The sequence below is a fragment of the Alternaria dauci genome, chromosome 4, assembly GCF_042100115.1.
Source record: "Alternaria dauci strain A2016 chromosome 4, whole genome shotgun sequence".
NCBI lineage: Eukaryota > Fungi > Ascomycota > Dothideomycetes > Pleosporales > Pleosporaceae > Alternaria > Alternaria dauci.
Genome location: NC_091275.1, coordinates 1,043,861 through 1,068,395, shown reverse-complemented (window position 1 = coordinate 1,068,395; position 24,535 = coordinate 1,043,861). Strand labels below are relative to the sequence as shown.

Sequence of the window (24,535 nt, the reverse complement as noted above, 5' to 3'; positions counted from 1 at the left end):
GATAGGCCCTCTGTCGACATGCAGGACCCCCAAGTGCACGTTCATCCATGTTTAGCAGCAACGGGCCAATCACGGCTGGCAAACGGCCAAAGGCACACCGTGTCCACGTCAGATTCTGGAGTAACGGACTCTCTCGACGCGCCTCTGTGTTTCAGACGGTAGCGGGCATGCGCTGCCCTCGTCCCGCGGCCACCGACCCCAGGACACGATTGCAGAAAACGTCGACGATTTGGATGCCCCTGAATGCTCTACAAAAGCAATGCGCATGCTGCCGTGCCATAGGGAGCCCTCACTCGACGTTGGACAGTCCCTCGTGCACGCGTAGCCGACCGCGTAGATCGTGCCCGTAGCCTGTAACGTGCTTGTTCTGCCAGCCCGCCCAATTGAGCTAGTTTCCCTCGTGTTCCTGGTGGCTCCCCATTTCTATCAAGCGAACCTCACCACCTCCCTCTGCTCTGTTGCGCATCGCTCCATCGCTCCATCGCCCGCTTCCCTCCCCCCTCGCCTCCTGCGACGACTAGCTGTATCGGCCTCGTACCGAGCTCGGATGCTTAATCGGCCATTGTCCGCTTAATCCTATTACTTCTGTTCTCCAGGCACTCCGGTGATCTGTCTATTGCGCCCGCCTGCCGCTGTACAGGTCCATAATCGACCACCGCCAATCCCCCGTCACTCCTTGTCGGCAAACAGCCCGCTGTCTGCAGCTCCACCATCGCATCTGGACTGGATCCAACGGGTGTCGTCGTCTCCACCGTACACACAGGCTGCGCTGAGCCCGCTCTTGCTGGCTGTAATCCTCTCCGCCTCACATTCCTTTGGCCGGCACCAACCCTCCTTCGCACCATTACCCTGGCTTTGGTAACCGAGTCACTACAACTATTCTTCCCCTATAGACTGCCCCCGTCAGCACAGCGTCTGTAATCCATAATGGCTCCCACCAACCGCCCCGAACATCACATCAACCTCAACTACATCCCCCAGCTGCCCCAGCCGCCGCACTCGGGCTCCTCCACCGGCAACACGTCGCCTGTCGAGCCCCCCAACAGTGGCTCTCTCCGCTCCTACGGCAATGCCGCGAACCCACTGGGTGCCGCCGCTGCGGGTGCGAGGCTCGGCAATGGATCCCCCTCGCATGACTATGGCGGCCGACTATTTTCCAAACGGTATGTCGCACCCTGAAACAAGTCTCGACTCGAGCTAACACCCTGACAGTGCACGCGAGATTCAGGCACAGGAGGGCTTAACTCCGCAAATGTGGGGACCTCCTACCAGCGGTAACTCGACGCCGCTGCGCGAGACTATTCCAGAATCCCCCAACAGCGAGAACTTGAGCTTCCCAGACTTCAACAACGCCATGCCAGACACTACACAAGCTGCACCCGCCTCGGGTCGCCGTGCCCGCGCTGGCACCCTGCCCTCACGCTTCTCCCCCTCCGCTGCCCCTCCCGGCCTCATGTCCGGCGCCTCTCTGCTCCCCAAGAGCTCCCGACCAACGCCCTCGACGAGCCCCTTCAAGCCCGGCCCAGGTACACCAACCGACAGCTCGAGCTTCAATGCTCTTGGATCTACAAACGCAGCTGCCAAGTCCGCACTGCTCTCGCGTCTTCGCGCTGGCTCAATGCCTCAGCGACCGGGTGCTTACTTGCCTCCCTCCAACTCCGCCTTTGGTAATCCCATCTTCTCCAACGGCTGGTCAAGCGGCCGTGACCGCAGCAGCACACTTCACAGCATTGCCTCTGTGCCCTCCAACGGGCCTGGTTCACCTAGGTCTTCCTTCTCGCGTGATTCGCTCGCCGACACTGATGTCAAGACTCTGGACTACCTTGGTCTAGTTGATACTCCCCAGCCTGCGCGGGCAACCTTGGCTCCGTCCGACATCGAGCTCCTCCTCGAAAGCCAGAGGAACGCCAACAGCCAGAACTCAAATAGCGCAAATCGCTTCCGATCCTACTCTGTCAATGCCAAGGAGAAGTATGCCGAAGACGAGGAGGACCAGTACGGTGGATACAGCGGTGCCATAACCCCAGCAGAGGCCAACGCACTCCTCATCCACGAAGCTGTCCGCCAGCACAACCTTGAAGTGCAAGCATTCGCCAACCTTGCTTCCAATGCGCGTCCACGAGCTCGTACTGCCGGTGTGCTAGATGCTCCTTCGCGGGGCATGATGCGCAACTACCTCCCCGCTATGGGACGGTTCGAAAACGGCATGGGATCTGGTGACTTGACCGAGGACGCCGAGTACAACCTTACTGAAGCTGTCAAGAAGCTCCACTTGCCAGGCAGTAACCTGGGCGATGATGGAACTTTGGAAGGACCTACTCGATCTCTGTGGCTCGGCAACATTCCTTCGTCAACTACGGTCTCGTCGCTCCAAGTCATCTTTGCCCAGTATGGTGGTATCGAGTCTACCCGAGTGCTTACCCACAAGAACTGCGGTTTTGTCAACTACGAGAACCTCGAGAGCGCCATTCAAGCGAAATCGACTTTGAATGGAAAGGAGATTTTCCCAGGTGCTGGTCCCGTCCGCATTGGCTACGCTAAGATTCCAAGTGCAGCGGCTACTCCCGGTCACAACGGTTTGTTCCCTTCCCCGAGCCCTGACCCAATGTCAAAGGCTCAGGCTGAGGGCGCCGCCGGCTCTGCCACTGCTACCAAGATGAACAGCATCCCTGCAAACGTTCCTTTGAAAACCCCTGAGCTCAGCGACATCCGCACCGACATTATCCAGATTGTGAAGGAGTTGGGCGCCACGGACGATGAGCAGACACGGATCACTAACAAGGTTGAGAAGGCTGTCCAATTCAACAACTATGTCGACGAGATCCCATCTGTTGAGGAGCCAAGCCACACTCGTATCCACGATGCTCCTAGACTGCGAGAGATCCGCAAGCGCATCGATAACGGGTCCTGCTCCAAGGAAGACATTGAGAACATCGCCATGGCCATGCTCCCCGAAATCGCTGAGCTGTCCTCCGACTACCTCGGTAACACTGTAGTGCAGAAGCTGTTCGAGTTCTGCGAGGAGCCTACCAAGGAAGCCATGCTTCGCGAGATTGCTCCCCATCTCGCTAAGATTGGTGTGCACAAGAACGGAACCTGGGCTGCCCAGAAGATCATTGATGTCTCCAAGTCCGAGACTATGCAGAAGATGGTCGTAGATGCTGTTCGACCATATGCTATGGCGCTCTTCCTCGATCAGTTTGGCAACTACGTCATGCAAGGCTGCCTCAAGTACCAAAAGTTCAACGACTTCATCTTCGAGGTTATGCTGGGCAGACTTTGGGATCTCGCTCAGGGCCGATTCGGTGCCCGTGCCATGCGAGCTTGCTTGGAGAGCCATTATGCCACCAAGGATCAGCAGCGCATGGTAGCTGCTGCAATCGCTCTCCACAGCGTCCAGCTCGCGACTAATGCGAACGGTGCTTTGCTTCTAACCTGGTTCCTCGACACCTGCACCTTCCCGAGGAGACGCACTGTGTTGGCTCCTCGTCTCGTCCCACACATTGTTCATCTCTGCACACACAAGGTTGCGTATCTCACCGTGTTGAAGATCATCAACCAGCGCAATGAGCCAGAAGCTCGCGACACCATCCTGCAAGCATTGTTCTTCTCTCCCAATGATCAAGTGCTGGAAAGCATCCTGGCCGACCAAAACTGCGGTGCCACCTTGATCTTCAAGGTGCTGACGACTCCGTTCTTCGATGAGCAGATTCGTGCGGATGTGGTACAAAATGTGCGCAATGTTCTGTTGCGCATCAAGGCACAGCCACAACAAGGCTACAAGCGACTTATGGATGAGGTTGGTCTCTCCACTCGTGGAGGCCCTGGTCATCGTGAGCATTCCGCAACCCGACCAGCATCGAAGGATAGCATTGCGTCTGGACCTCCAAACCCAGGAAACTTCTACCAAGGAGCGGCTCCTGGCTTTGACCCTGTTGGACTGCAGCGCTCAACAAGCATGGAGTCCAACGGTTTTGAGCAGTACCCAATGGGCGGTGGACCCATGTACATGCCAAACATGCAGGCTATGAACAACCAGCAGCAGATGCAATACCAGCAGCTCTTGGCCCGACAGGGTCAGTTTTACCCTCAGATGAACGGCTTCCAAGGTCCAGTTTCGGGTATGGATGCTTATCGCAACGCCTCGCCCGTTGCAGGTCCCGGTAGCTTCAACGGATCACCGATGATGCAGCCCGCCAACCTCGCCGGTCAGGGCATGCCAGGCATGTACCCACCATACGGCATGTACATGCCACCCCAGCACCAACAGGCCGCTGGAGGCAACCAGCGACGTGGCAGAGTAAGCAGAAATGCGTCCCCTGCGAACAGCGTTCGCCGTTAACATCTCTTCAGAGATAATCGCCTCGCCTGAGGGTTTAGATTCCCATCTTCTCTTGGATTTTGTGGTGTTGCCAGGAAAAGCAGCACTATCTTCTTGTATATGATTCGAATCTTCACCTACATGCATCTGCTAGCGAGCATCATGCAAAGAGACATACATCATACTTCCCAATGCTTCTCTACGCGTCTTAAGACTTTACGAATTTCATCTCATTGTACTCAATCAGACACGTCACTGTTGGCCTGGTGGTGTTTGTCTCGTCACTCGCTTTGCCATTACTTGGTGTTTAGGGGCGTATCTTGAGCAGCGTTTTTGTATGTCGGTTTCGAGTGGATGGCCCACCTTTTGGGCTCTGTCGATCGATCGGACGATCATTGTATCGATATGAATGCGTATATGAGTGTTCAGGTGGAATGACATATGCGATGGAAAAGTACCACTACATGGCATGTTCTGGGACTGGGTCATTGGACACCTCTTTTCTTCCGTGTCCTGTATGGAAGGCGGACCGAGCTCGAGCTTGCGGGCTAGATAGAATCGAGGCCTTTTTCATTTTATCAATCATCCCTGTCTTGATACTGCAACAGTCTGCGTGCATGACCATGTACGGCTCAGGAATGAGTCCATTCAACATGTTTCGCACTCCTGCTTGATGATATTGGTATGTGGCTGATGCAGTGCACGCTCATACAATATGCTGTCATTGTTGCAGTTAGTGTACAGAAAGGTACAATAGCAATGACGAAGAAGGCGGCCACTTAGTAAGCTTGGAGGTTTGATAGAAAGGACAAAGACACAGAGAAGAAAAAATGTCTCGTAGAGAGATTGGATTCACGCAACAAGGCACGAAATGAAGACCAAAAGGCAGGCCCACTGCGCATCTAATGCAAGGTAGCGATAGGAGCAACAAAATCAATTTGAGCACCCTTATCAACGTAAACTAAGCGTGGGTATCATATTCTGCCTGAACGCGCCGGAACCCTATAACAAACGCCTGTATCCAAGTAGTAATGATACGCTGGTAGTACACACCAGACACCTGGTGGTGAAGAGAGGAAAAAAACGACCACTCTATTAATGCCCATTCAAGCCTGAGTCGCTATACTTCCGCTTCTTAGCGTCACGCTCACCGTCCTGGGGAGGTCGATATTGATCTAGCTTGCCCTGCAGGCGGTAAGTTTCCCGCTTAATATTCTCTGCATTGGCCAATAAATCCATCTCTGTTACAGGAGCCTCGATACTAGCCAGCACGCTATTAACAGTGCTGATGTGGTTCGCGTCCTTTTTATCGTCTCGCCAGCGTGGTGTACCATCTGCCTCCGCTTTGTATTTCCATTGCCCGCCTTCTGTACGGTAGCACTCTATTATACGGCCGTCGAGACGTTGATTGAGCGACTTGAGTGTCTCCCACTCGGCTGGGGTAAGAGACAGGGTGGCGAAGACCTCGTAGTGGTTCGAGTTGTGCTGGACGAGCAGTTGAATGGGACTCGGCATTGCGTCGTAGTCGGCAATGAGACCGTCTTCGCCGTCTTGTGGATCTATAAGTGGGAACTCGCCGAGCCGGAGCTTAAAATCGATAGTGTTTTCGTGTGGTGGCTTCCACTTGAGAATGTGTCTGTCGGTACCGAACTGGTAGGGCGTGGAGACGCAGGTGAAGATCAGGCCGTCATTGCCGTGTCTGAGGTTTGGGAGGATGTTGCTGAACATGTCCTCGAGCTTATACGCAGAGTAGGTCTTCTTCCCCTTGAGCGCAAACGGCTTGAGGTCCGCCGGTGTGATATTCTTTCCAAACGTCCTCGTCAAGTTGGTCTCGTATGGCTTGATGACCCAGTCGTGTAGCCGACCCAACCGCTTGTCCAGTGTCCTGCCCGTCACGTTCGTACTGTCGACGGCCAGACAGTCGAAAACGTAGAAGTTGAGACGCGGGGCAGGCTCGCCCGGGTATTGATCGTGGACCAGCTCGCCATCGAGGATGGTGCCGAACAAGAAGGGCTCAGGATCGTTTGGGTGCAGATAATGACGTATCCGAAAGGGAGGTTCGACGTTGTAGTAGTTGTTCTTCCTGTCGATCAGGAACGTCACAGGCTCGAAAGCGCCAGTTGGTCCTTCGCGCCAGTGTAAGAAGAGGAGGCAGCGCAAGCCGTCCGTCTTCTCGCACATGAAGTATTCATTGCGCTGAAGCTCAGCAACATGTTCGCGTGCGAATGATACGGGCTGCGCTCCGGGAAAGCGCAGGTTGTCGCGCTCGAGGAGTTCGGCGACCGTTTGTTTGAGCGGATGCGCCTCGTCGTTCGGGATCTGGAAGCCTGGGATCTGCGGTGGCGGCGCGTGCGATGGTTGGACCGTGGCCGGCATCGTGGGAAAGCGGAGCCTCGAGTTGTTTGCAGCTCACAGGGAAGCACGAGGTCAGGTGCGAGAAGGTCGGTATATGGCAAGGCTGGAAGAGTGGTGGTAGTTGTACAACGGTCGCGACACGACTATGAGCTCCACGCGCTAGTCTCCAGGGTCTGCTTATGTAATAGCTATAGGGTAATTCACTCTGGTCTTGCCCACCCTCCATCGGAAACATGATTGTTTTACAATCGAAAATTCTGTCCTCTTTTACCGTCATTATTTGGGCCATGTGTGCCAGCTGTGGTGTTTCCGGTGTACGTATCACTTTATTGGCTTTACTACAACCATGCTGCTGCGACTTCGTGCCACTTTCACAAGATACTCGCCAGATCGTCAAGGTATCCATTTTGACATAACTCGCATTCATTGCTCATGTATGAAGCTCTCACGTACAAACCGAAGACTTCTTCATATCATCAGGCACTATGTTCGGCAATTATTACAGCAATTCAGGGAGCAATGGCTGCGCGATGACCCATATACACAGATCAACCCATGTATAAACTATCCATGTGAGAATCGGGGTTCATTCCAACTATTATTCTATTTGAGGCTTGCAGATTTTTTCGATAAAAGTCTTACGGATGACAGTAAGAGGGACCCTCGTTTGAGCTCGACTTGGAGAGTATGGTTATCTCTTTCGATTGGAAAGATTCGGGGAGGAGGAATCTCGCGAAGAGCGCTGAATCAACTGGTAGACGGCTTCGAAGCTTTCTATTGCCATCTTGTCGTTTGCGAAGAGCTCCGGATACACCCAGTAGGCAAAAAGGGTCAAACATCACCTGCATAAATGAAGTCTACGCGAGCTATCCCGCGCTTCTTTATTCTAAACCTTGGAGTTTCTGTACGCGTATTAAAATGTCTTCTTTGGAATGGAGGCCAATCAAAGGGTATGTGGTCTAAACGGTCAAGACGCCATCCCTTCTTGTGCCTACGCCGAGAAGACGCGCAGGTACGTACGGCCTGTGAGGAGATGCGGGTTCGAGTCTTGCCATATCCAAATCCTTTTTAATACCCGTGCTGTCCTGATCTTCACGATCATTCTTTTCGTATACCAATCAGTTCTGTTTGATTGAGATATTTCTCACTCGAGAACAAACACTTATCAGCCATTTTCTCAGACACATTCTTTCGAACAGCATGACCAAGGCTTATATTTTGCTATCTTAGTATCCAACTGACCCAAGACAAACACGTTATTGGCTGAGATGTTTTGGTTCTTCTGAAAATTGTGTTTGCTGGGCTAGGCCAGCATCTCGTTGGACGGAGTGACTTGGTGGCCCACCAAGAATGCATTGACAAGAATGTAACTAAATTACGAGATGACGTTACAAGTCTTTGCCACATATATTAAGTAGCAATCGGGAGTGAATCACGCACAATGCGATCGTCTAGGCAGCCCAACACGGTCCGGTAAGCTATCACATTCCTTTGTTGCAAACAGAACCAACAATTCACTGAAATGCCCGAAATCGCCTTCTTGGGAGAGCGCTTTGACAGGCGAGCGCTCGCCCAACTAAAAATTCTACTGCCTGAGCTGGGTGCCTGCGTTTGCAATTGTGTATATATTGTCTGCTACCTATGGAAGTTCCAGTACACAAGCTTTGCACCACTCAACTGCGACAATGATGTTTTGGTCCTTACTCTCTGTCTTTGTGGCAACGGCGGCAGCTTGTCCACCACCCCTCAACAGCTTCGAGTATCTAGCCAATGATACCCACACAACATCACAGATGATCTCCGGTCTGCTCTTGTCTCGTGACGAATCCTCGTCACTGGACCGCAGATGGGCTGAGGTCGTGACAATGGTATAGTTAGATCCACACAGATATACGTTGTCTAGCTAACCGTCGAGTCAGACTGGACGGCCTCGCACAACATGGCCCGGTGGCATAGTAACTTACTGTTTCGAAGACGTAAACGCCCGCGTTCACTTCGTCGACGATATCAACGCCGCTTGGAAACTCTGGACAGACAGGATCGGGGACGCTGGTAGCGAGAACGGTCACACACTGGAGTTTCATGAGTACAAGGTCCAACATGGCCAGTGGCCCCACTGCTACAACCAACGCAAGAAGGATTCCGATCCTTGGGTCTGGAATGATGCTTATCCACACGACGTTGCCGTTATCCAGGAATCCACGAGCCCCGACGTGCAGGCTTCTTCGGTCACAGGCTACATCCCCGCGGAATGGAATGACAAACCGGGTCGCCATGGTATGCATCTCAGTATCAACTTCAAGAACAAGTACCCGGCAGAGTATTGGCACACGACTGTTGCTCATGAACTGGGTCATATCTTCGGTTTCTGGCATGAGCATCAGCGTGATGATCGTGACGATTACGTTCGCTTTGACTGTTCCAAAGTCCGGGGTTACGCCGAAGCCAAAGCCAAAGTCGAGGCAGCGAAGAAGCACAGCATGGAGCAAGTTTGCAACGACTATCGTTTAGCTCTACTATACGACTTTACGGCTATCCAGGACTTTGATACAAACGACCATTATGATCCTGACCACAAGGATGGTAAAGACTGGCCCTTGTTCGTCAACCACGATCTGGACTTTGACGATGAGTCTATCATGCTGTACACCTCTGCAGAGTTTGCCAATGATGGAGCGGATGTAGAGGACGTGATGCAAGTGCCGCTGGCGTTCTGGAGGGATCGCGGTATTGGGTTTGATCCACCGAGTGAGGTCACGAAAGACGATTTGGAGATCATCGACGTACGATGGACGGTTAGCGATGGGGACTTTGAGGGAGTAAAACATCTGTATCCTTTCTTGGGAAAGGATATAGATGGCCCAGATTAGATGGGGAAAACTGACTCGAGGGACAACCAAAGCTATGACAGATCAGAGATCTGAGGACTGTGATCTTGATTGACCAACTACATGTCCGTAGATATCAATGAGATAAAGTCGCATGACCGGAAAGACGTATTAGAGATTACAAATGTATGCAAGTGGCGTGTTCTTCTGTTCGATCGACGAACAAGACCACATCCGGATGAGTGAAAGATCTTGAGTGGGGTATAGAGCGAACCGAATCAAACCGACCCAGTAAGTCGCCGCGCAAGATCGTTTCGTCGTCCTTAACGCCGGTAACAAAATCCAAATAACGCGTAGTCTTACATATCTTACAACAAGGTCGAGCAAGGGCTCGCAGAAGGATCCAAACGCCTCGCTGAATAAAAATCCCGGATCCCGTAGTAGTGTTACATATATTACAGTGGCGTGTTCTCATAAACACGTCTCGGTTGCGTCGGTACGTCGACACGTGGGATTGTTCGTCAAAAGTTTAGAAAAAACCCTTGGTTTTCCCGGTCTTTGGGCTCATTGGTCCAAAGAGCTTCATGTCTGTGTTCATCTTCTTGACAAACACCAAATAGGCCTCCAACGCCTCGTCCTGGGTATCGAATGTCTTGTCGCGGTTCATCCACATCTTCAGATATTTATCCGCGCCGACGTCTTTCAGCGCCGCATACCATCCACCGGAGGATCGCTGTCGCAACGATATCGCCAGGTTCTTTCCCTTGAGACCGGTAACGTTGGATACTTCTCGAAGGCAGGCAGCGCGGAGATCGCCATATTCGTCGTCGTCTTCAAGGGACGAGGTTGAAGAACTTCGCTCCATTTTTGGACGGGAGGATGTGCGTGTATCGAGCTTAGGGCGCGAGGTCTTCTTGGGTTCGGGCGCAGGTTTCGACTCGGCCTTCTTCTTCACAGGCGTAGCAGTCTTAGTTGCGCCCCCAAAAAAAGATCCAGAAGGCTTGGGAGTCGGAGGAGTCTTGGGTCGCGAACTTGACTTCTTATCAGATTTGGATGACTTTTCGGCCTTCGCAGCCTTCTCAGCTTTGTCAGACTTTGACGATTTCTCGGCTTTTGACGACTTTTCCGACTTCTCGGTCTTAGAAGGCTTCTCTGACCTTGAAGGTGCGGACGGCTTCGATGCGGCAGCTGTCTTAGACGACGGCAACTTCGACTTCGATGGCGTTGGCGGCGTGGTGGTCGCTGGTGGCGATGTTCTCGTGGTGAGTGAAGCAAAAGGACTCGGCCACGCGCCTATGGCTTTCGGTGTTTCTTCGACCACGGGTGCGGCATCTTTCTTTGACCTTGTGTCGGCTCTGGAGGTTTTCACAGGGGTCTTGGGTTCTGGGGTCGCCTTCGTCGCTGCAGCCACCTTTAGTGGCGCACCTCTCCTTCCAGTGGCGATCGGAGGTGGTGGAGCAGTATCGGGTATGGCAGCTTCTCCAAACAACTGCCGCGCTCGGTCCTTCACGCTGGGAAACATGGTATAGCAAAATCTGGGGTTGTATGACTCGGACCGAATGCACGCCTGCTGGAATGCAACGTACTAAATGCGCGAGTATGGTCAGGATATACTACAGATACAAAAAACACAGCGCGCGCGTCGACACTATGCGAAATGGAAGAGGTAAACACGATGTGGAAGAGATGAACACTTTACTCGGGGCCTCGGATGGATACCCATTATTCTGGTGCCTAGCTGTGCAACCATGACACGCCCCTTCTCGCATCGGCCAGCATGCGAACAGGCGTTCACATCTAAGATGTGCGGAAATGAGCTAGTGGCCGCTTCTAGAACGCCTGAGAGCATATCGGAATGCGGGTGGCAAGCGGGCGCAGGCGCAAGTTGTTGTTTTCGTGTACTCGTCAATTAACTCTCCCGGACGCAATCTCTGCAATGCGCATGATATGTGCGGATGTATTGCTTTGAAAGCCTTCGCAAGCACTTCCTGATACATGATAACAGGATCGCGTCATCGTGAAAGGGCACGCATTACGATAACCGTTGGGGTCATCGCGTTACGAGCCACCGTGGCCCCTTTTCCGGAGCGCCGGGCTGTGCGGGAGATTGGAAACGGGAGGCAGGATGCCGCGGCAAATATCCGCCGGATGAGCACAAATGGCCACAACACAGAACAAGTGGTGTCTGTAGAAACTGCTGCATCGTTGTCAGACATTCCATGATGGACGTGAGATGAGTGACGATAAGGGGGGTTATCTTGGGATGCATGCTGCATGCTGCACGTTGAACTGACGTGCAGCGAAACGGGATCGGAATGTGGTATAGCGGGATCCACCTCCCTAGCGTCCCCTACTTGCAGCCACGCCTCTCATCCCCCGTACTTGTCCGTCGCTTTCCTAGTCGTTCGCGATTGCTAAATATATTCCAACAGTTACGAATCAACCCCATAATTTCTAAAATCCAGAAATCTTACATTCTGGTGATGATAGCTGAACAGCCTCACTTCACCATCTCAATCAACAACAAAGGCTATTTGCGGATCTCCGCAAGCTCCATGAATCCCAACGCATCTGCTTTTCAGCCGTTATTGCAATGTCCTCTCAGTGAGTTCAATAGACTAGTGAGCAAGATGTACGTAAGACTCGAGAAACTAAACATACGGTCCAGCAATCTCCCGTCTTTTGGCCCAAACTTTGTCCTGCGCGCTGACCCTTAACTTCATCGATTTTTCCTCACTCAGCGTCATCTCATAAGCATGATGCACCAGAAACAGGCTCCATCCCTTCCTGCCCTTTGTGTTCTTCCCCGCAACAACGCCTGCACCCAACGATATACCCTTTTCTCCAAAAGTCGCAGTCAACCACGGACCCCGAGGCCTTTCCTCAACCCTGCAGAAGTGGTGTCCCGTCCGCACACTACCTATATGACACTGCATAGAAACGATGTTTTTATCTCTAGCATCTGAGCGATACAATCCAGGGCGCGCAAATCCATGCTGCCCATATGTCTTACCGAAGCCATGGCTCCGAGCGTACCCGGGGCTTCGAGCAGGAGATCGTCTGCATTGAAGAAGTCACCCTCCATCCTACCCGCACGTGCACTCATCATGCGTGCGCGACCTGAAGAGCGTAATAGAGAAAGAAGATCCTGCGCGAAGCAGATCCGCGAGTAAAACTGCAGTGCGTTGCTTATCTCCAAAGCCTTCGGGTATGTCTGGAGATGTATGCCTGATGTTCCACTAATGAACACTACGACAAGGGGTGCCGACTTTCCATCGACCTGGCCGTTGTTCTCTTTGACCTGGGAAATGTGAACCATGCTAATGTCTGGAATACCCAACTTGGAATTTGTACCCTACGACTATACGGCCTATATGCACCATGTAAGCGCCGAGAATGTCCAGATATATGGATGCGGATGCCTGGATACGCCATGTCGACCTAACCTGGAGCACACCCAAAACCAGTCGGGTCGTTTCTACTGTATACATCGCAGGCAACGGGATGTTCAACGGATGCGTGATATGTAAGACTATGATTCGATTGTATAAAAATGATATTCGCTGTCATGTACCTATGCCCAAACGCCTACGTAGACTCTTGTCTATAAATGCCTATGCTTGTGCAGTGACTGGCTTGATGCCCACGTCGGCCATCTTCGTGGCCTCCACATCTTCCACCGGGCTATCTGCCCTCTCCACAACATCTGTGAGACCAAGGTATTTCAAGTTCGCCGACCAGCCTAGATCCTCACCAAAGTATCCCTTCATAACCTCAACACCATACTTGATGCCGTTCTTGGGGTCGTAGGTCAGACATTGTTTGCCAACCGCTAGACCGATGACGGCGTCCCATGCCGGCAGCTCTGTCTTGATGTATTTCTCGGATGAGGGAGCAAGTTCGGAGTTGAGTATATCGGAGTAAATATTTTGTGCAGCAGCTTGGCCCATGACTGTTGCACTGCCCGCGCGCTTGATGCCTGACCATGCGATCACATCGCCGACACCGAAGTGAGAGGAGGAGTTTGCAATGGTGTCTTTGAACATCAGAGACTGGTCTACCATAATCTCCTTGTCCTCATTCAGACACTCCGTAGGTAAAACATCGGTAGTTGGTGTGCCCTTCTTCGTTGAGTCGATGACGAAGTCTGCTGTTATTGTCTCATTGTTCGCCAGTGTGACAGTGAATTGGGCATTTGGTAGCTCTGTGACGGTTGCCCGGTTACCCAAAGCCAGCTTGACGCCCTCTTCTTCGAGCAAGATCTTTGCGCGTTCTTTGACATCTGACGGGAGTGGTTCTGAAGAAAGAACCTCGCTTCGTGAGTGCACTAGTGTGACATCAATCTGCGGGTAGTTTTGCTTGATCTCAGCAGCGAATTCGACACCGACAGCACCAGCGCCAATCACGACAACTCTCCTGCCCTCACAGTTCGATGGATCACCGCCGGTGATCTTCGCGATGAAGGCCTTGCTATCTGTTTGGTACTCTTCAAAGCTGCCAGACTTTGGCACAGCAGGGAAATGTCTCCTCAGGCCGGTGGCCATGACAAGGTAATCGTACGCTTGCTGCTGGGTCTTGCCATCTCGGTCTTGCCATTCTGCGACCTTGGCCTCGGGGTTGATGTTCTTGACACTTCCGTGCTTGAAGTGCAAATTGGGGTGCTTTAGCTCGTTGAAGTGGCTAAACCTCTTCCACATATGGGTTGTGTACTTTGGTGTAACATGGGCGAGCGGTGCGCCAACTGAGTGGACTGCAAGACACAAGCATTAGTAGAAGCTCTCGTAGCGCGAAGTGACGTGGTGGGGACAGGGAGTTGTCAAGCCTCGGCTAATGGGGTAGAGTGACGCACAATAACCATCACGCTCATCGATGACAGTAATTTCAACCCCTCTTCTACTACGCACACCTTGGAAATCTGGGCCTGGGTAGACACTCTGTCGGGCCTTTCCTTGTGAGTAGTCGAGGAGGTTGATGGCAGCAGAGACACCGCCGTATGCGCAGCCGACAATGAGTACGCGATGAGGGTTTGATAGGCTGAGGTTGCCCAGTGTGTCTGTAACGCCTTGAAGCCTCATTGTGAAGATTTGATCTGATAAGTAGGGGTCGTGGGGGTGTTGGAGAGATGGCAGGGTGGGATGGGAGAAAGATGATCTGATTAGATTGTGAACTCATGTGGCAGAACGCCCACTTCTATACGGCGCCATCGTACCACACAGACATCAGACCGACATCGGAAATCGGCTAACAACTAACACACCGGTTGTTAGGCTACATATGACTTCACGCGCGATCCGTTGTTGCGGACGCGGTGTCTCGAGATGCGATTGGCGGAAAGCCGCTCATCTTATCAGATCCGAGCAAGTCCCGGGTGCAAATTTTATCTGATGCCCCACCCCGCCTGCATCTTGCCATCCTTCGCGTCCCCGCCAAGGTGACAATTCAGGACACGATCGCTCAACAGCATTCCGAAACAGCCTAATATTGGTCACATATACCCCGAAACGCCTTGTTGATTTGTTGTAATTTACTCCGACATAAGGCATCCAGCTGGTGAGCACGCCAGAGGCTTCACGTAATACAAGCACATTGGTCTTTGATGGTCACAGAAGGAAATATCCATGCAGCGACGGTGTAGCTGTCAGACACTCAAACTCCTCATCGTTAACTTTGCACGTAAAAACATCAGTGTAAGGTGGTAAAAGGTGAGAAAGTCTATATTCAATCTTCGTCTTCATCGTCAGATCTATTAGTGTCGAACCCAAGTAATTCGTCAATCTCTTCTCCCTCTTCTTCCCCGATGCGCTCGCCGAAACCGCGCATCTGTCACTCCCCCTTGAATCCTTCCACAAGGACCACAGGGCCCTTGTATTGCTTACGTCCTCTAACGACGTAATCGATCAAGCTGACAAAGGCCACGCCAACAAACATGACAGAAGCCCAGTTAAAGAAGTCCAGGGTTGTAGGTGTGGAATCAGGCCAGAAGCACCAGAAGAAAGCGTGCGTGGAGTACAGGACACCGCCAATGTTGACGGGGACGCCCCACCTTCCGAGGGACCAGCGGCAGTTGGGGAGGAGTTCGGGCTGGCGGATACGTCGGTAGAGGACAGCGCCGATCGAGAACATGTAGGTTATCATAAGAGCGACGACATTGAGAGAGATGACTGAAGCGCGTTAGTTATCGTCGAAGAATTATGCGTATGAGCAGGAAAACGTACTGGCATTGAAAGCAGTGTCTGAGCCGATGTTGATGAGCGAGAGTAGAACCGTGATGGCACAGGTGACGCTCACAGCGTTCGCGGGAACCTCCAACTTGGGGTTCACCTGGCTGATCCAATCGCTAAATGGCAGTCCCCTATCTCTGGCAAATGCCCAAGTCTGACGCGAGGTCGACAAGTTGAAGGTCACAGTACCGGCAAAGATGAGGACTGTGGGGATAGCGTTGAGGGCTACCACACCACCGGAGGACACGGCTTGAGCAAAGACCCACATGTGGGGGTAGTCGCCCTCGAGAGCAGCTTCGACGTCGGTAACCATGAACATGTAGCTGATGAGGAAAATTATGCCAAGAGAGCCGTTCATGAGGTAAGCACCGATCATGGCGCGCGGGACAGTCTTGCCAGCATCTTTGATCTCCTCGGCCATGTGGGCTGCGGAGTCGGAGCCTGTGATCGCTCATTAACACAATTTCTAGGAGGATCCTTGGGAGAGAGGTATACTTACAGATGCAAGCATAGATAGCAGACACTTGGCCTACCATGAGCGCCAAGCCATTCGAGTTCCAGCCTCCTCCGTTGTAGAACTGGGTGAATGTTACTTCAGCACTAGCCCGTGGCGACAGAACCCAGAAGACGATGATGATTGCCAGGAAACCAAATACGTGGACAATCAACATGATGTTCTGGAAGATGGGCATGCCTCTTGCGCCCCAGATGTTGAGAACCCAGACCAAGAAGGTCACAGCGATAACCATGAGTGTACCCTGCCATTTGGTAGGCTCATATTCCGGGTACATGACAGTAGCAGAAGATTGGATCAAGGTACCGACAAGGAAGGGTCCTGAGGCAGTACCGGCCTGCCATGACAACGTTGACATCCAGCCGATGAAGTAACTGAATGGCTTCTGGACACTGGGAGGTGAAAACTCGGAGACCCAGTGGTATTGGCCACCAGCAGTTGGTGCCATCGATGCCATCTCGGCAAGTGACAGCATGACGGTGCTGAAGCCGAACCAGGTCCAGACGAAACTCCAGATGAGACCTGCTGGACCTCCATCTTGGAGACCTTGGTAGGTTGCGCTACGATGTTGTCAGTTCTTGTTCCCTGTCAGTCGCATCAAGGTCACTTGCGTCAAAAGAACTTCCCACGTTCCTTGTAGAATAACCGTGAACGCCAGCGCTGACAACGGTCGATAATTTCTTTTCAGCTCCTGCACCTTGCCCATACGCTCCATATCAGCGTGGTCGGCTCTGGTGTACCCCCTGAGGGAGTTGTGATACTCTTCGCCCTCATCTCCATCGATGGATCTCGTCGCATGCGCTCGCGACTCCAAAGTGGCCTGCTTGTCCATACTGCCAAGCGGCTGGCTCTCGAACGCAGCCATACCCAAAGCACAACGAAAAGGAAGCGAATATGCAGGAACGCAGCGCCACGAATAAACTCAAAATAAGGGCCCAAGAAACAGGTAGCGATGGAACCAGAGAAGCTCTGCGATAAAAGTAAGGAAAGGGATTTCCCACACGGACACGACTGCATGCACAAGCTGGGAGATGGACTGGCCCAGCTGGTGCCAAAGGTCTTGTCTGCCGCTTCCACAGGTGGGACCACTAGCATCAAGCCCCCATCGCACACCCGGTAGGTATCTTCTTTTCCAAGCGGGACCGGGGCCCCTGTCAACCAACAAGATCGTCGCTGTGCTGATGGCGTCGAGTCCGGCTTCGTCGTACGGTGTGGCGTGCTGTCCTCTCACGTCCGACCAGTCTGCCGCTAGCGCGACAGAGCGCGGCCCGCTTCCTGTTATGGTGGGCTGGTGCGGTTGGACCCTAGTCTAGAGACGCAGGAGTCGTGGATTGATTGCATGCCGCCACATCTACCGCGGCTCGTAGAAAAAGCAAAACACGCCGAGATGACATGCCGTAAGAGGCGGGAGTCACGTAACAGCTTCGGAAGAATTCGTTCTGGACCTTCTGCCGCCTCGCATGCTGATGAAACAGGATCATCCCCAGATTGGCGAGTTGCGCATTATCGAATGATTTGTTGCTTCTGTAACCGTTCGCCTGCTAGGACGGATATTACCATCGAATCCGTCTGTGGCAGCCGAGCGAAAAACCCGGGGGAGTGGTAAGGTTTGAGAATTTTCACTTGTTCAACCGTTCAGTAGATCGTGAACGCAGAGCTAGGCCTGGCGGTATCCGCGACGTATCCGACCTCGTGTCAGCGTATTGCAGCCTGCGGCTGGCATGCCGTCAAACGCCGCGCCTTTCGTGTGCGACACGGTGGCGCTAACGCCAGCAAAGGCGAATCGACGGTTATGCGTTAGAGCCTTGGACTTAGCATCTTGAGCCTTGCTCAACCGATCTCTCGTGTACCGTATACATGGGTTGCAGTCGGTCCTCCTATAAGCGACGAGCATGAGGGAGGGTGCAACGAGGGTAACGGGCAGCAAGATCCGCGCCGGCTCTTATTGGCGTGAGATATTCAACTATAGGAGAAATAGGTCATGTCAGACGCGGCTTTAGCTGTATAGAGCCCAAAGTACCCTCGGGCTGTGCGTCAGAGATCGCTCATAGCTTATGGCCTCCTGTCTGTCGTACTTTTACCCACTGTATTTCTCCCTCATACTCCATGGCGGGAGAGGTGATCCCTCCGCCGTACGTTATAACAGCGGATGACAAGCGCGGCCTGATCGTTGTGACCGGTGCAGCTGTCTTGGCCTTTGTCTGGTCTTGTTTCCTGATCCGAGTATGGTTGCGTTGGCAGTCGAGAGAATGGCGATCTGATGGTAAGGCTTCCTTCCGTTGCACTACTTGCACAGGTCGAGGCAATATGCTGATTTTGTGTGCGCAGACTGGTGGCTCACAGCGGCAACCTTACTGGATACTGTGCAATCGGGAATCATCTTCCACCTGGTAAATCTAGGATTAGGCGCCTCACTGGCCGGCATACCAATATCGCAACTGCAGCAGCTTGGAGATGTAAGTGATGTTCAGTTTAAGCGACTCAGTGATCCTCCTGGATCTGCGCCTGGGTGTCGGCTCCTTGCACCCTTATGGCGTTTACGCAAAGCTGCCGCCCGAGCAAAAAGCCGAACAGCTGGGAACACCATGGCTGACACTCACAACAGGAAGGTTTCGCTTCGCAAATCATCTACATATTTGTGATACTCGCCTCGAAGTTATCAGTGCTTGCGCTGTACCTACGACTATCGCTCAGTGGAGCACATCGCATCGCATCATGGTCACTCGTAGCCTTGTCCTGTGTATGGGGACTGGTGTCGGTCATATTAATCGCCATACCATGTAACCCTGCGCAAACTTTCACGGATGCTGACAACTGCACGAACAGGGTAAGTAATACCAAGCCCGGAAGACTATTGCTTATCTTTACTTACAACCAAATAGTGGCCAAAATGGCTGAGTATAGGCGCCTTCGACATCATAACCGAACTCTTCATCTTCCTCGGCGCTGTCCACCTAATCTATTCCCTCCAAATGCGTCTCCGTACCAAGCTGCTCGTCATCTTCGCCTTCAGCGCACGCCTCCCCGTCATCGCCATCGCAGGCGTGCGCCTCTACTACCTCGACCAACGCCTGCGCGAAGGCACTTTCACCTTTGACTACGTCGTAGCTACGCAATGGCAAATGGGCTACGCAATCATGTCGTCCACAATCACAGGCATGGGGCCCTTCCTCAAGCCTTTCGATAACGAGTACGTGTCCAGTACATTCAAGCGCTATGGACAGGGACACAGCTCGAGTGGTGGGACGTCGAAGATGCGCATGGAAAGTGGACTTAGTACGACTGCGAGTTCCGGGTTACCGCCGAGGAGACAAGGACTTGCGCACCACCATCACAGGGGGTCTACGGATAACATCTCGGAATCCTATCTAATGGACACCCTGCCCAGTCGACGGACGAGTAAACAATCCTTGGGAAACGAAGATCACGCCAGCTCCCTCGAACCGATGCAGTCGAGTAGTCCATCGTCTCGAGCATCTCCACCTGTGCCAACTGAGATCTTGATGACGGCAGATGAGCACTTTCGTCCTGCGCACATGTATCGTGGACATGAAACGGAGATCTGGGTCGGGGACAGGAGCCTAAGCATTACGAGGGAGGAGATGGAAAAGGCCGTCGCTTCTAGAGGAAGTGCACCCAAGTCCGGAACCAAGCTGGTGATTGGGAAAAAGGAGGAGTTCAAGATCGAGGTTGATCGCGCCAGTCGTGTTATCTGAGCCTCGCTATCTTATGGGCGGGCTTTTGTTGCGTTAAACTGAGTTAGAATACCCCTCTGTACTTTGCGTTATTTTTAGTCAGTGACAAGTAGCACACCGAGGAGAGTGTACATGGACGAACTCATGACGATAGATATCTATAAATCAAGACTCTGTCAATAATACTTTTGGAATCAACGATAATTGCCATGTCCGCGAAATCAACTTCTGTTGTGGCAGGGCAAGGGTTAAAGATGAGGATGTCGCATCTCTCTGTTGTCCTGCTGTTGTGTGCTGGAGCTTCAGCGATCTTGGGATTTCGTCATCGCACGGTAGTACGGCAAAGATCAGTACAAACATGGGTTATCAAAACTCCTCATTCCGATGCGAACCTATAATACAGCAAGCAAAACTAGCAGTCCCTGACCATACGAGCTTCTCATTGTCCCACCCGGGTCAACGGTCAAGGCGAATATCCTGATAAATAGCTTTTCCGGTTCGTTCCATGCTCTCTATACTTGTGCCCATGGCCGGGAACAGTTGGTAAGGAAAAGAACACGGGTAATCGCAAATCGAGGTTTAGAGAAATGTTGTGGTCGCCGCAATAGAGGGCCAACCTCAACTTGGGGGAATCGGTCGAATGTTGGAAAAGGTTCATCTAACGATGCGTTTATGCAGAGAATCGGCGCATGACCTTGGCGATGACTGATGAACGTGAGTATGGTGTTGGTGAAAGCGAGGTGAATTTACATACCGTGCAGAGCGACAACGCTGAAGATGAAGACAACGGACAGGGTCATGACCACAACAGGGTCGACCTTCAGACCGGGGGATTCATCAGTGTATAGCCCTGTAAACGAACGTTAGCCAAAGTCATATAGTGTCATCTCTTCTAGTCGCATCGAGTCATATGCTCTACTGTCGTCCTCAGACAGCTCGCTCTATGCAGCTTTCATGTCTTCGCATGATGTGTCCACCTCGGAGCGCACTTACTCAGCATAGTGCTTGAGCTACCACCGGCACCGGCTGCCCTTGTGCTGCTTGGACGCAGGTTTGCGGTCTTTTCGGCGCGGTCAGCAGCAGCCTTCCTTCGCATAACAGTCGCAGGGCCACCCGGGGGCTTTGGCGACGCAGGACGCGCAGTTGTTGAGCCTGACGAGGCCGTGTTCGAGGGAGAGGTAGCGCGTGGGGCAGACTGTTGACCATGTTAGTGACGATGTTCGGTGTTCACGTTCAGCCACCCTATGGGGCCTATGGGGCCTATGGCACGGAACTGGTTGGACGCATCGACAAGATCCCACGGGACGAGCAAAAGACACAAAGCTCGCAGAGTAACAGGGCGTGAGACTATGCCAACAGTTCTGCCGGCAAGTGGTGCTCGCATTGCTGCTCTCCTGTCGCATGCTTCGTGTCGCAAGCTAGGTGTCCTCATGCGTCCAATGGCTTCCTCCATTATCGAAAAGGGCGGTACTGACCATGGTGAGAGCTGTAGACGGGGACCGGTGGGATATAGACGGGGTGGGTTGTGATGGGAGATGTCGTGGAAGCAGCTGGTGATAGTCGCTCGGCGAATCTCAAAGGCCACGATTCTGGAGCTGGGGTTGCCGCGCCGCGCTAACCCTGACCCTCGAGAGTTTCGCTTAGGGAACTGCTAGCAAGGGTCACGTGCTAGCTCTCACCACGGTTGCAATTTCCCCGAATAGGCAGGAACATAACCACCGCGATGCTATGTGACAGGACACTCGAGACGATCACGTGCACATGCTCACCACAAGGCCTTTTATCCCAAACCACTTTTCCCATTAGACCTTTAGACGTACCAGGCCAAGTAGCGTCCCAAAATCATCCGTGTAGGACCAAACCTACTGTCTGATGATGCAGATGCCCTCAGCCAGACCCGAAAAGCTGGCAACCGGTAATAGCAAGTCATCCCTAAGCAAACTCCCGCAAGCCCCGTAAACCCGTATTGACCCTGAAACCTGCCTAGCAAAACCCCGTGTAACCGCCCGTGAAAAGGTATATTATCTTCAGCAGACCCAGACATGTGGACTGTAGGCGGATATGCCCAAGAGCACCGCCAAACCCACAGAAAATATTCGCCAACCACCCATTGACCAGGACCACCCATGGTTGTGTGTGTATGCCCGAGACACCTGAAATGCAGTAACTCCAGATGTGCATCATATCTCCCAAATCAAAACTCCGTTTTCTAACCCCAAACAGACGCCTGCACTCCCTGCGTAGGCGTGTTGCTCCAGGGTCCGTTGTTCCAAATGCCAACGCCCTTATCAGTCACAGTAGACGAAGGGTTCATAGACGCCGATGTCGTAGACATGTTGTTCTGCTCGCTCGCATTGTAAGAGTTGTAACCAAGAGGCGACGGCAGAGGTGAGTTTGCGCGCTTGCCCATGGCGCCGCCTGGTTGCTGCAGGTTCTGGTTCTGGGGGCGAGTGCCAATGGGGGCAACGCCAGAGCCGTTGGACTTCTGGCCAGGCACAGGAGGAGAGCCTCCGGGCGATGAGTTGGAGGTGCGGTTCGCCTGCTGAGCATCGAAGAGGTTGAAGGCTGGGTTCTGGCTACCAGAAGGTGACGAGGTGCTGTTGGCACGTGCATCTTGAGCATTGCCACTAACGTCCTTGTCCCGGGCAGGCATCTGGACGGAACCCTCACCAGAAGCGTTCTGGGCCTGCATGCCAAAAGGATCAAAGGCGAGGGGAGACGGACCCCGACCAGCTTGAGAAGTCTGAACGCGAACATCCTGGCTCGAGGTCGGGTTGCTGTTGTACAGGGTGGAAGTCTCGCCATACAACGCACGGTGCTGGCGGGCGATGAGTTCGCGGCGCTCCTCTTCATTCATGGCATTGGGGCTCATGGAGCGGTCGGACTTGGAGGCTGAGCCTGAAACGTCTGTATTACCCTAGTCAACCAACTGTCCTGCTTCTATTGTTGCCCAGATTCCGAGTCCTTACTTCTGTGGTATTGCTGCTCCTGATGGTAGTTGCGCAGCTCACGCTCACGCTGAGCCGCCATCCGTCGCTTCGCCTGTGCCATCTGGTCTGCGTCGTTGGGTCGCGGCGCATAGCGCTGGTTCTGGTAGAAGCCCTGGACGTTGGACGCCGAGTGGGAGCGGGAGCCGTCGTACTCGCTGACCGAGTGGTGGCGCTGGGGGCCGCCCATGCGCTGTTGCTCTGCATCACATGTCAGTCATGTGGGTGGGACACTATCATGAGCACGACGGCATACCGAAGTCGGGGTATGGGCGGGGGCCGCCTCCCATCATGGGCATGGACTCGCGGCGGTTGGCACCCATGGGCGTAGGAGGGAAGCCGGGGCCAAAGGGCTTGCCGCTCTTGGCGAGGTTCTCGATGGCGCGGTCGACCTCTGTGGTGTTGTTGTTAGCACCACTCGGCTACAGGGCTCGTTTACGGTTACCATGGGGCCTGTCACTGCCACGTATGGTCGCATTGGCACTGACAGTCCCCACTACAAGAAGCAACGTACCCTCAAACTGCGAGGCAAAGGCATTGGCGACCTCGCTGTTGACCGTGGAGCTCGTGCCTATATCCATGTGAATCGCTGCACCTGCACCGTTGAAACCCGTTTGGCCGGTACCTGATCGCGAGGGTGGTTGGGGCTGCTCCCATGACGATTGCCGGCCGGGAGCAGGCGTGTTCCACGACGCGTCGTTGTAGTAGGACATGTTGGGTAGCAAGAAGTCGGATGGGCTGTCCGGAGTCGGGATAGGTGCGCAACGCCAAAGGGTTGGTTGGTGATGCTAGAAACTGAGTCTGGGAGCAATTGATTAGTACGATTACTCCTGGTCAAACAGGTGCAAGCATCAATGGGCACAAGAGGTTCGAGCGATTGTCGGCGGCCGGACGGAGGCAAGTGTTGGCGATATGGGGGCGGGAAATGAGGTCGAGGCGGGCAGCGGAAAATTTTGGTGGAGAGCGGAGATGTTTGGGAGCACAGGGTCGTGCCGCGTACCGAGAAAAGCGAAGCGTGTACTCACCTGGACCGCGAAAAAGGAGCGACAGCTCTTCACTTAGCAGGCAGCAGGTGAAGTCACCGAGAAAAGCACACAACTGGGTGGGTAGGGCTCAGGGAGGCACTTCGGGAGATATCGCGGGCATGCTGAGGATTATGTCGAAAGGGGATGCTGGATTCGTTGCGCTAAGCAGGCCGAGCAACGACCTATCCACTTGATTCATCTCCGCTTCTCAGACACGGACCTCAGCAGCTGCATGCAATTAGTCGGATATCTCATTCGATCCCGTCCGCAACCAACCGCTTACTCTCTCGTATCGCGACAGACGCGCTGCGGCCTTGCGTTGGAGGGGCTTCCTGCTGTCTCTCGAGGCCCTGCTCTGCGAGTCTACCAGCAGTCGGCCAGGTGGAAGAGCAGGCGGCGGATGACGTCCGAGAGGGGCAGCTGCATATTCAAGTCGAGTGCTGCGGGATATGCAGTGGGAGCGCAGCGGGCGCGTTTAGCGAACAGCGGTTCAGGCTCTCACCACCATGGTCTGTCGTCGGCTGTTCATGTGCGAGAGCGAGCCCCGCGCGTCTCTTGTACACGTGATTTCCAAAGACTCTCGCTGTTT

The 24,535-nt window shown here is 53.3% G+C and overlaps 8 protein-coding genes across 8 annotated transcripts; 3 read left to right on the top strand and 5 right to left on the bottom strand.

Moving 5' to 3' along the window:
• The first annotated feature begins 293 nt into the window (after window positions 1–293).
• Window positions 294–4,909, top strand: ACET3X_004932 (uncharacterized protein). The gene is made up of 3 exons (XM_069451081.1): window positions 294–1,163; window positions 1,213–4,300; window positions 4,354–4,909. Exons 1-3 carry the CDS (start codon window positions 928–930, stop codon window positions 4,357–4,359), a joined length of 3,330 nt encoding a protein of 1,109 aa, XP_069306976.1. The 5' UTR covers window positions 294–927; the 3' UTR covers window positions 4,360–4,909.
• Window positions 4,910–5,266: 357 nt separating this feature from the next.
• ACET3X_004931 (uncharacterized protein) lies at window positions 5,267–6,776 on the bottom strand. Its single transcript, XM_069451080.1, has one exon. It carries the CDS (start codon window positions 6,695–6,697, stop codon window positions 5,417–5,419), a length of 1,281 nt encoding a protein of 426 aa, XP_069306975.1. The 5' UTR covers window positions 6,698–6,776; the 3' UTR covers window positions 5,267–5,416.
• Window positions 6,777–8,361: 1,585 nt separating this feature from the next.
• ACET3X_004930 (uncharacterized protein) lies at window positions 8,362–9,546 on the top strand (the record flags this gene model as incomplete). The annotated part of the gene is made up of 2 exons (XM_069451079.1): window positions 8,362–8,544; window positions 8,596–9,546. 2 exons carry the CDS (start codon window positions 8,362–8,364, stop codon window positions 9,544–9,546), a joined length of 1,134 nt encoding a protein of 377 aa, XP_069306974.1.
• Window positions 9,547–9,637: 91 nt separating this feature from the next.
• ACET3X_004929 (uncharacterized protein) lies at window positions 9,638–11,739 on the bottom strand. The gene has a single exon (XM_069451078.1). It carries the CDS (start codon window positions 11,024–11,026, stop codon window positions 10,034–10,036), a length of 993 nt encoding a protein of 330 aa, XP_069306973.1. The 5' UTR covers window positions 11,027–11,739; the 3' UTR covers window positions 9,638–10,033.
• A 1,379-nt stretch (window positions 11,740–13,118) lies between these two features.
• Window positions 13,119–14,637, bottom strand: ACET3X_004928 (uncharacterized protein; the record flags this gene model as incomplete). The annotated part of the gene is made up of 2 exons (XM_069451077.1): window positions 14,354–14,637; window positions 13,119–14,254 (listed from the first exon to the last, which is right to left on the bottom strand). The coding sequence occupies exons 1-2, from the start codon at window positions 14,577–14,579 to the stop codon at window positions 13,119–13,121; spliced, it is 1,362 nt and encodes a 453-aa protein (XP_069306972.1). The 5' UTR covers window positions 14,580–14,637.
• A 690-nt stretch (window positions 14,638–15,327) lies between these two features.
• On the bottom strand, window positions 15,328–17,104 carry ACET3X_004927 (uncharacterized protein; the record flags this gene model as incomplete). Its single annotated transcript, XM_069451076.1, has 4 exons — window positions 15,328–15,665; window positions 15,720–16,166; window positions 16,225–16,799; window positions 16,851–17,104. 4 exons carry the CDS (start codon window positions 17,102–17,104, stop codon window positions 15,328–15,330), a joined length of 1,614 nt encoding a protein of 537 aa, XP_069306971.1.
• Window positions 17,105–18,275: 1,171 nt separating this feature from the next.
• ACET3X_004926 (uncharacterized protein) lies at window positions 18,276–20,104 on the top strand. The gene is made up of 4 exons (XM_069451075.1): window positions 18,276–18,502; window positions 18,568–18,695; window positions 18,845–19,066; window positions 19,122–20,104. Exons 1-4 carry the CDS (start codon window positions 18,346–18,348, stop codon window positions 19,953–19,955), a joined length of 1,341 nt encoding a protein of 446 aa, XP_069306970.1. The 5' UTR covers window positions 18,276–18,345; the 3' UTR covers window positions 19,956–20,104.
• Window positions 20,105–20,604: 500 nt separating this feature from the next.
• Window positions 20,605–23,634, bottom strand: ACET3X_004925 (uncharacterized protein; the record flags this gene model as incomplete). Its single annotated transcript, XM_069451074.1, has 8 exons — window positions 20,605–20,639; window positions 20,689–20,784; window positions 20,928–21,129; window positions 22,156–22,841; window positions 22,904–23,122; window positions 23,178–23,315; window positions 23,436–23,492; window positions 23,547–23,634. The coding sequence occupies 8 exons, from the start codon at window positions 23,632–23,634 to the stop codon at window positions 20,605–20,607; spliced, it is 1,521 nt and encodes a 506-aa protein (XP_069306969.1).
• Between the last annotated feature and the right edge of the window lie 901 nt (window positions 23,635–24,535).

What these genes read in the sequence shown, in the direction of transcription:
- ACET3X_004932 (XM_069451081.1), top strand. Translation starts at nt 928, where the DNA reads ATGGCTCCCACCAACCGCCCCGAACATCACATCAACCTCAACTACATC. An exon ending in GGCCGACTATTTTCCAAACG is followed by an intron (nt 1,164 to 1,212) that starts GTATGTCGCACC and finishes ACACCCTGACAG; the next exon opens with TGCACGCGAGATTCAGGCAC.
- ACET3X_004926 (XM_069451075.1), top strand. Translation starts at nt 18,346, where the DNA reads ATGGCGGGAGAGGTGATCCCTCCGCCGTACGTTATAACAGCGGATGAC. An exon ending in AACTGCAGCAGCTTGGAGAT is followed by an intron (nt 18,696 to 18,844) that starts GTAAGTGATGTT and finishes CACTCACAACAG; the next exon opens with GAAGGTTTCGCTTCGCAAAT. An exon ending in CTGACAACTGCACGAACAGG is followed by an intron (nt 19,067 to 19,121) that starts GTAAGTAATACC and finishes ACAACCAAATAG; the next exon opens with TGGCCAAAATGGCTGAGTAT.
- ACET3X_004929 (XM_069451078.1), bottom strand. Translation starts at nt 11,026, where the DNA reads ATGTTTCCCAGCGTGAAGGACCGAGCGCGGCAGTTGTTTGGAGAAGCT.
- ACET3X_004931 (XM_069451080.1), bottom strand. Translation starts at nt 6,697, where the DNA reads ATGCCGGCCACGGTCCAACCATCGCACGCGCCGCCACCGCAGATCCCA.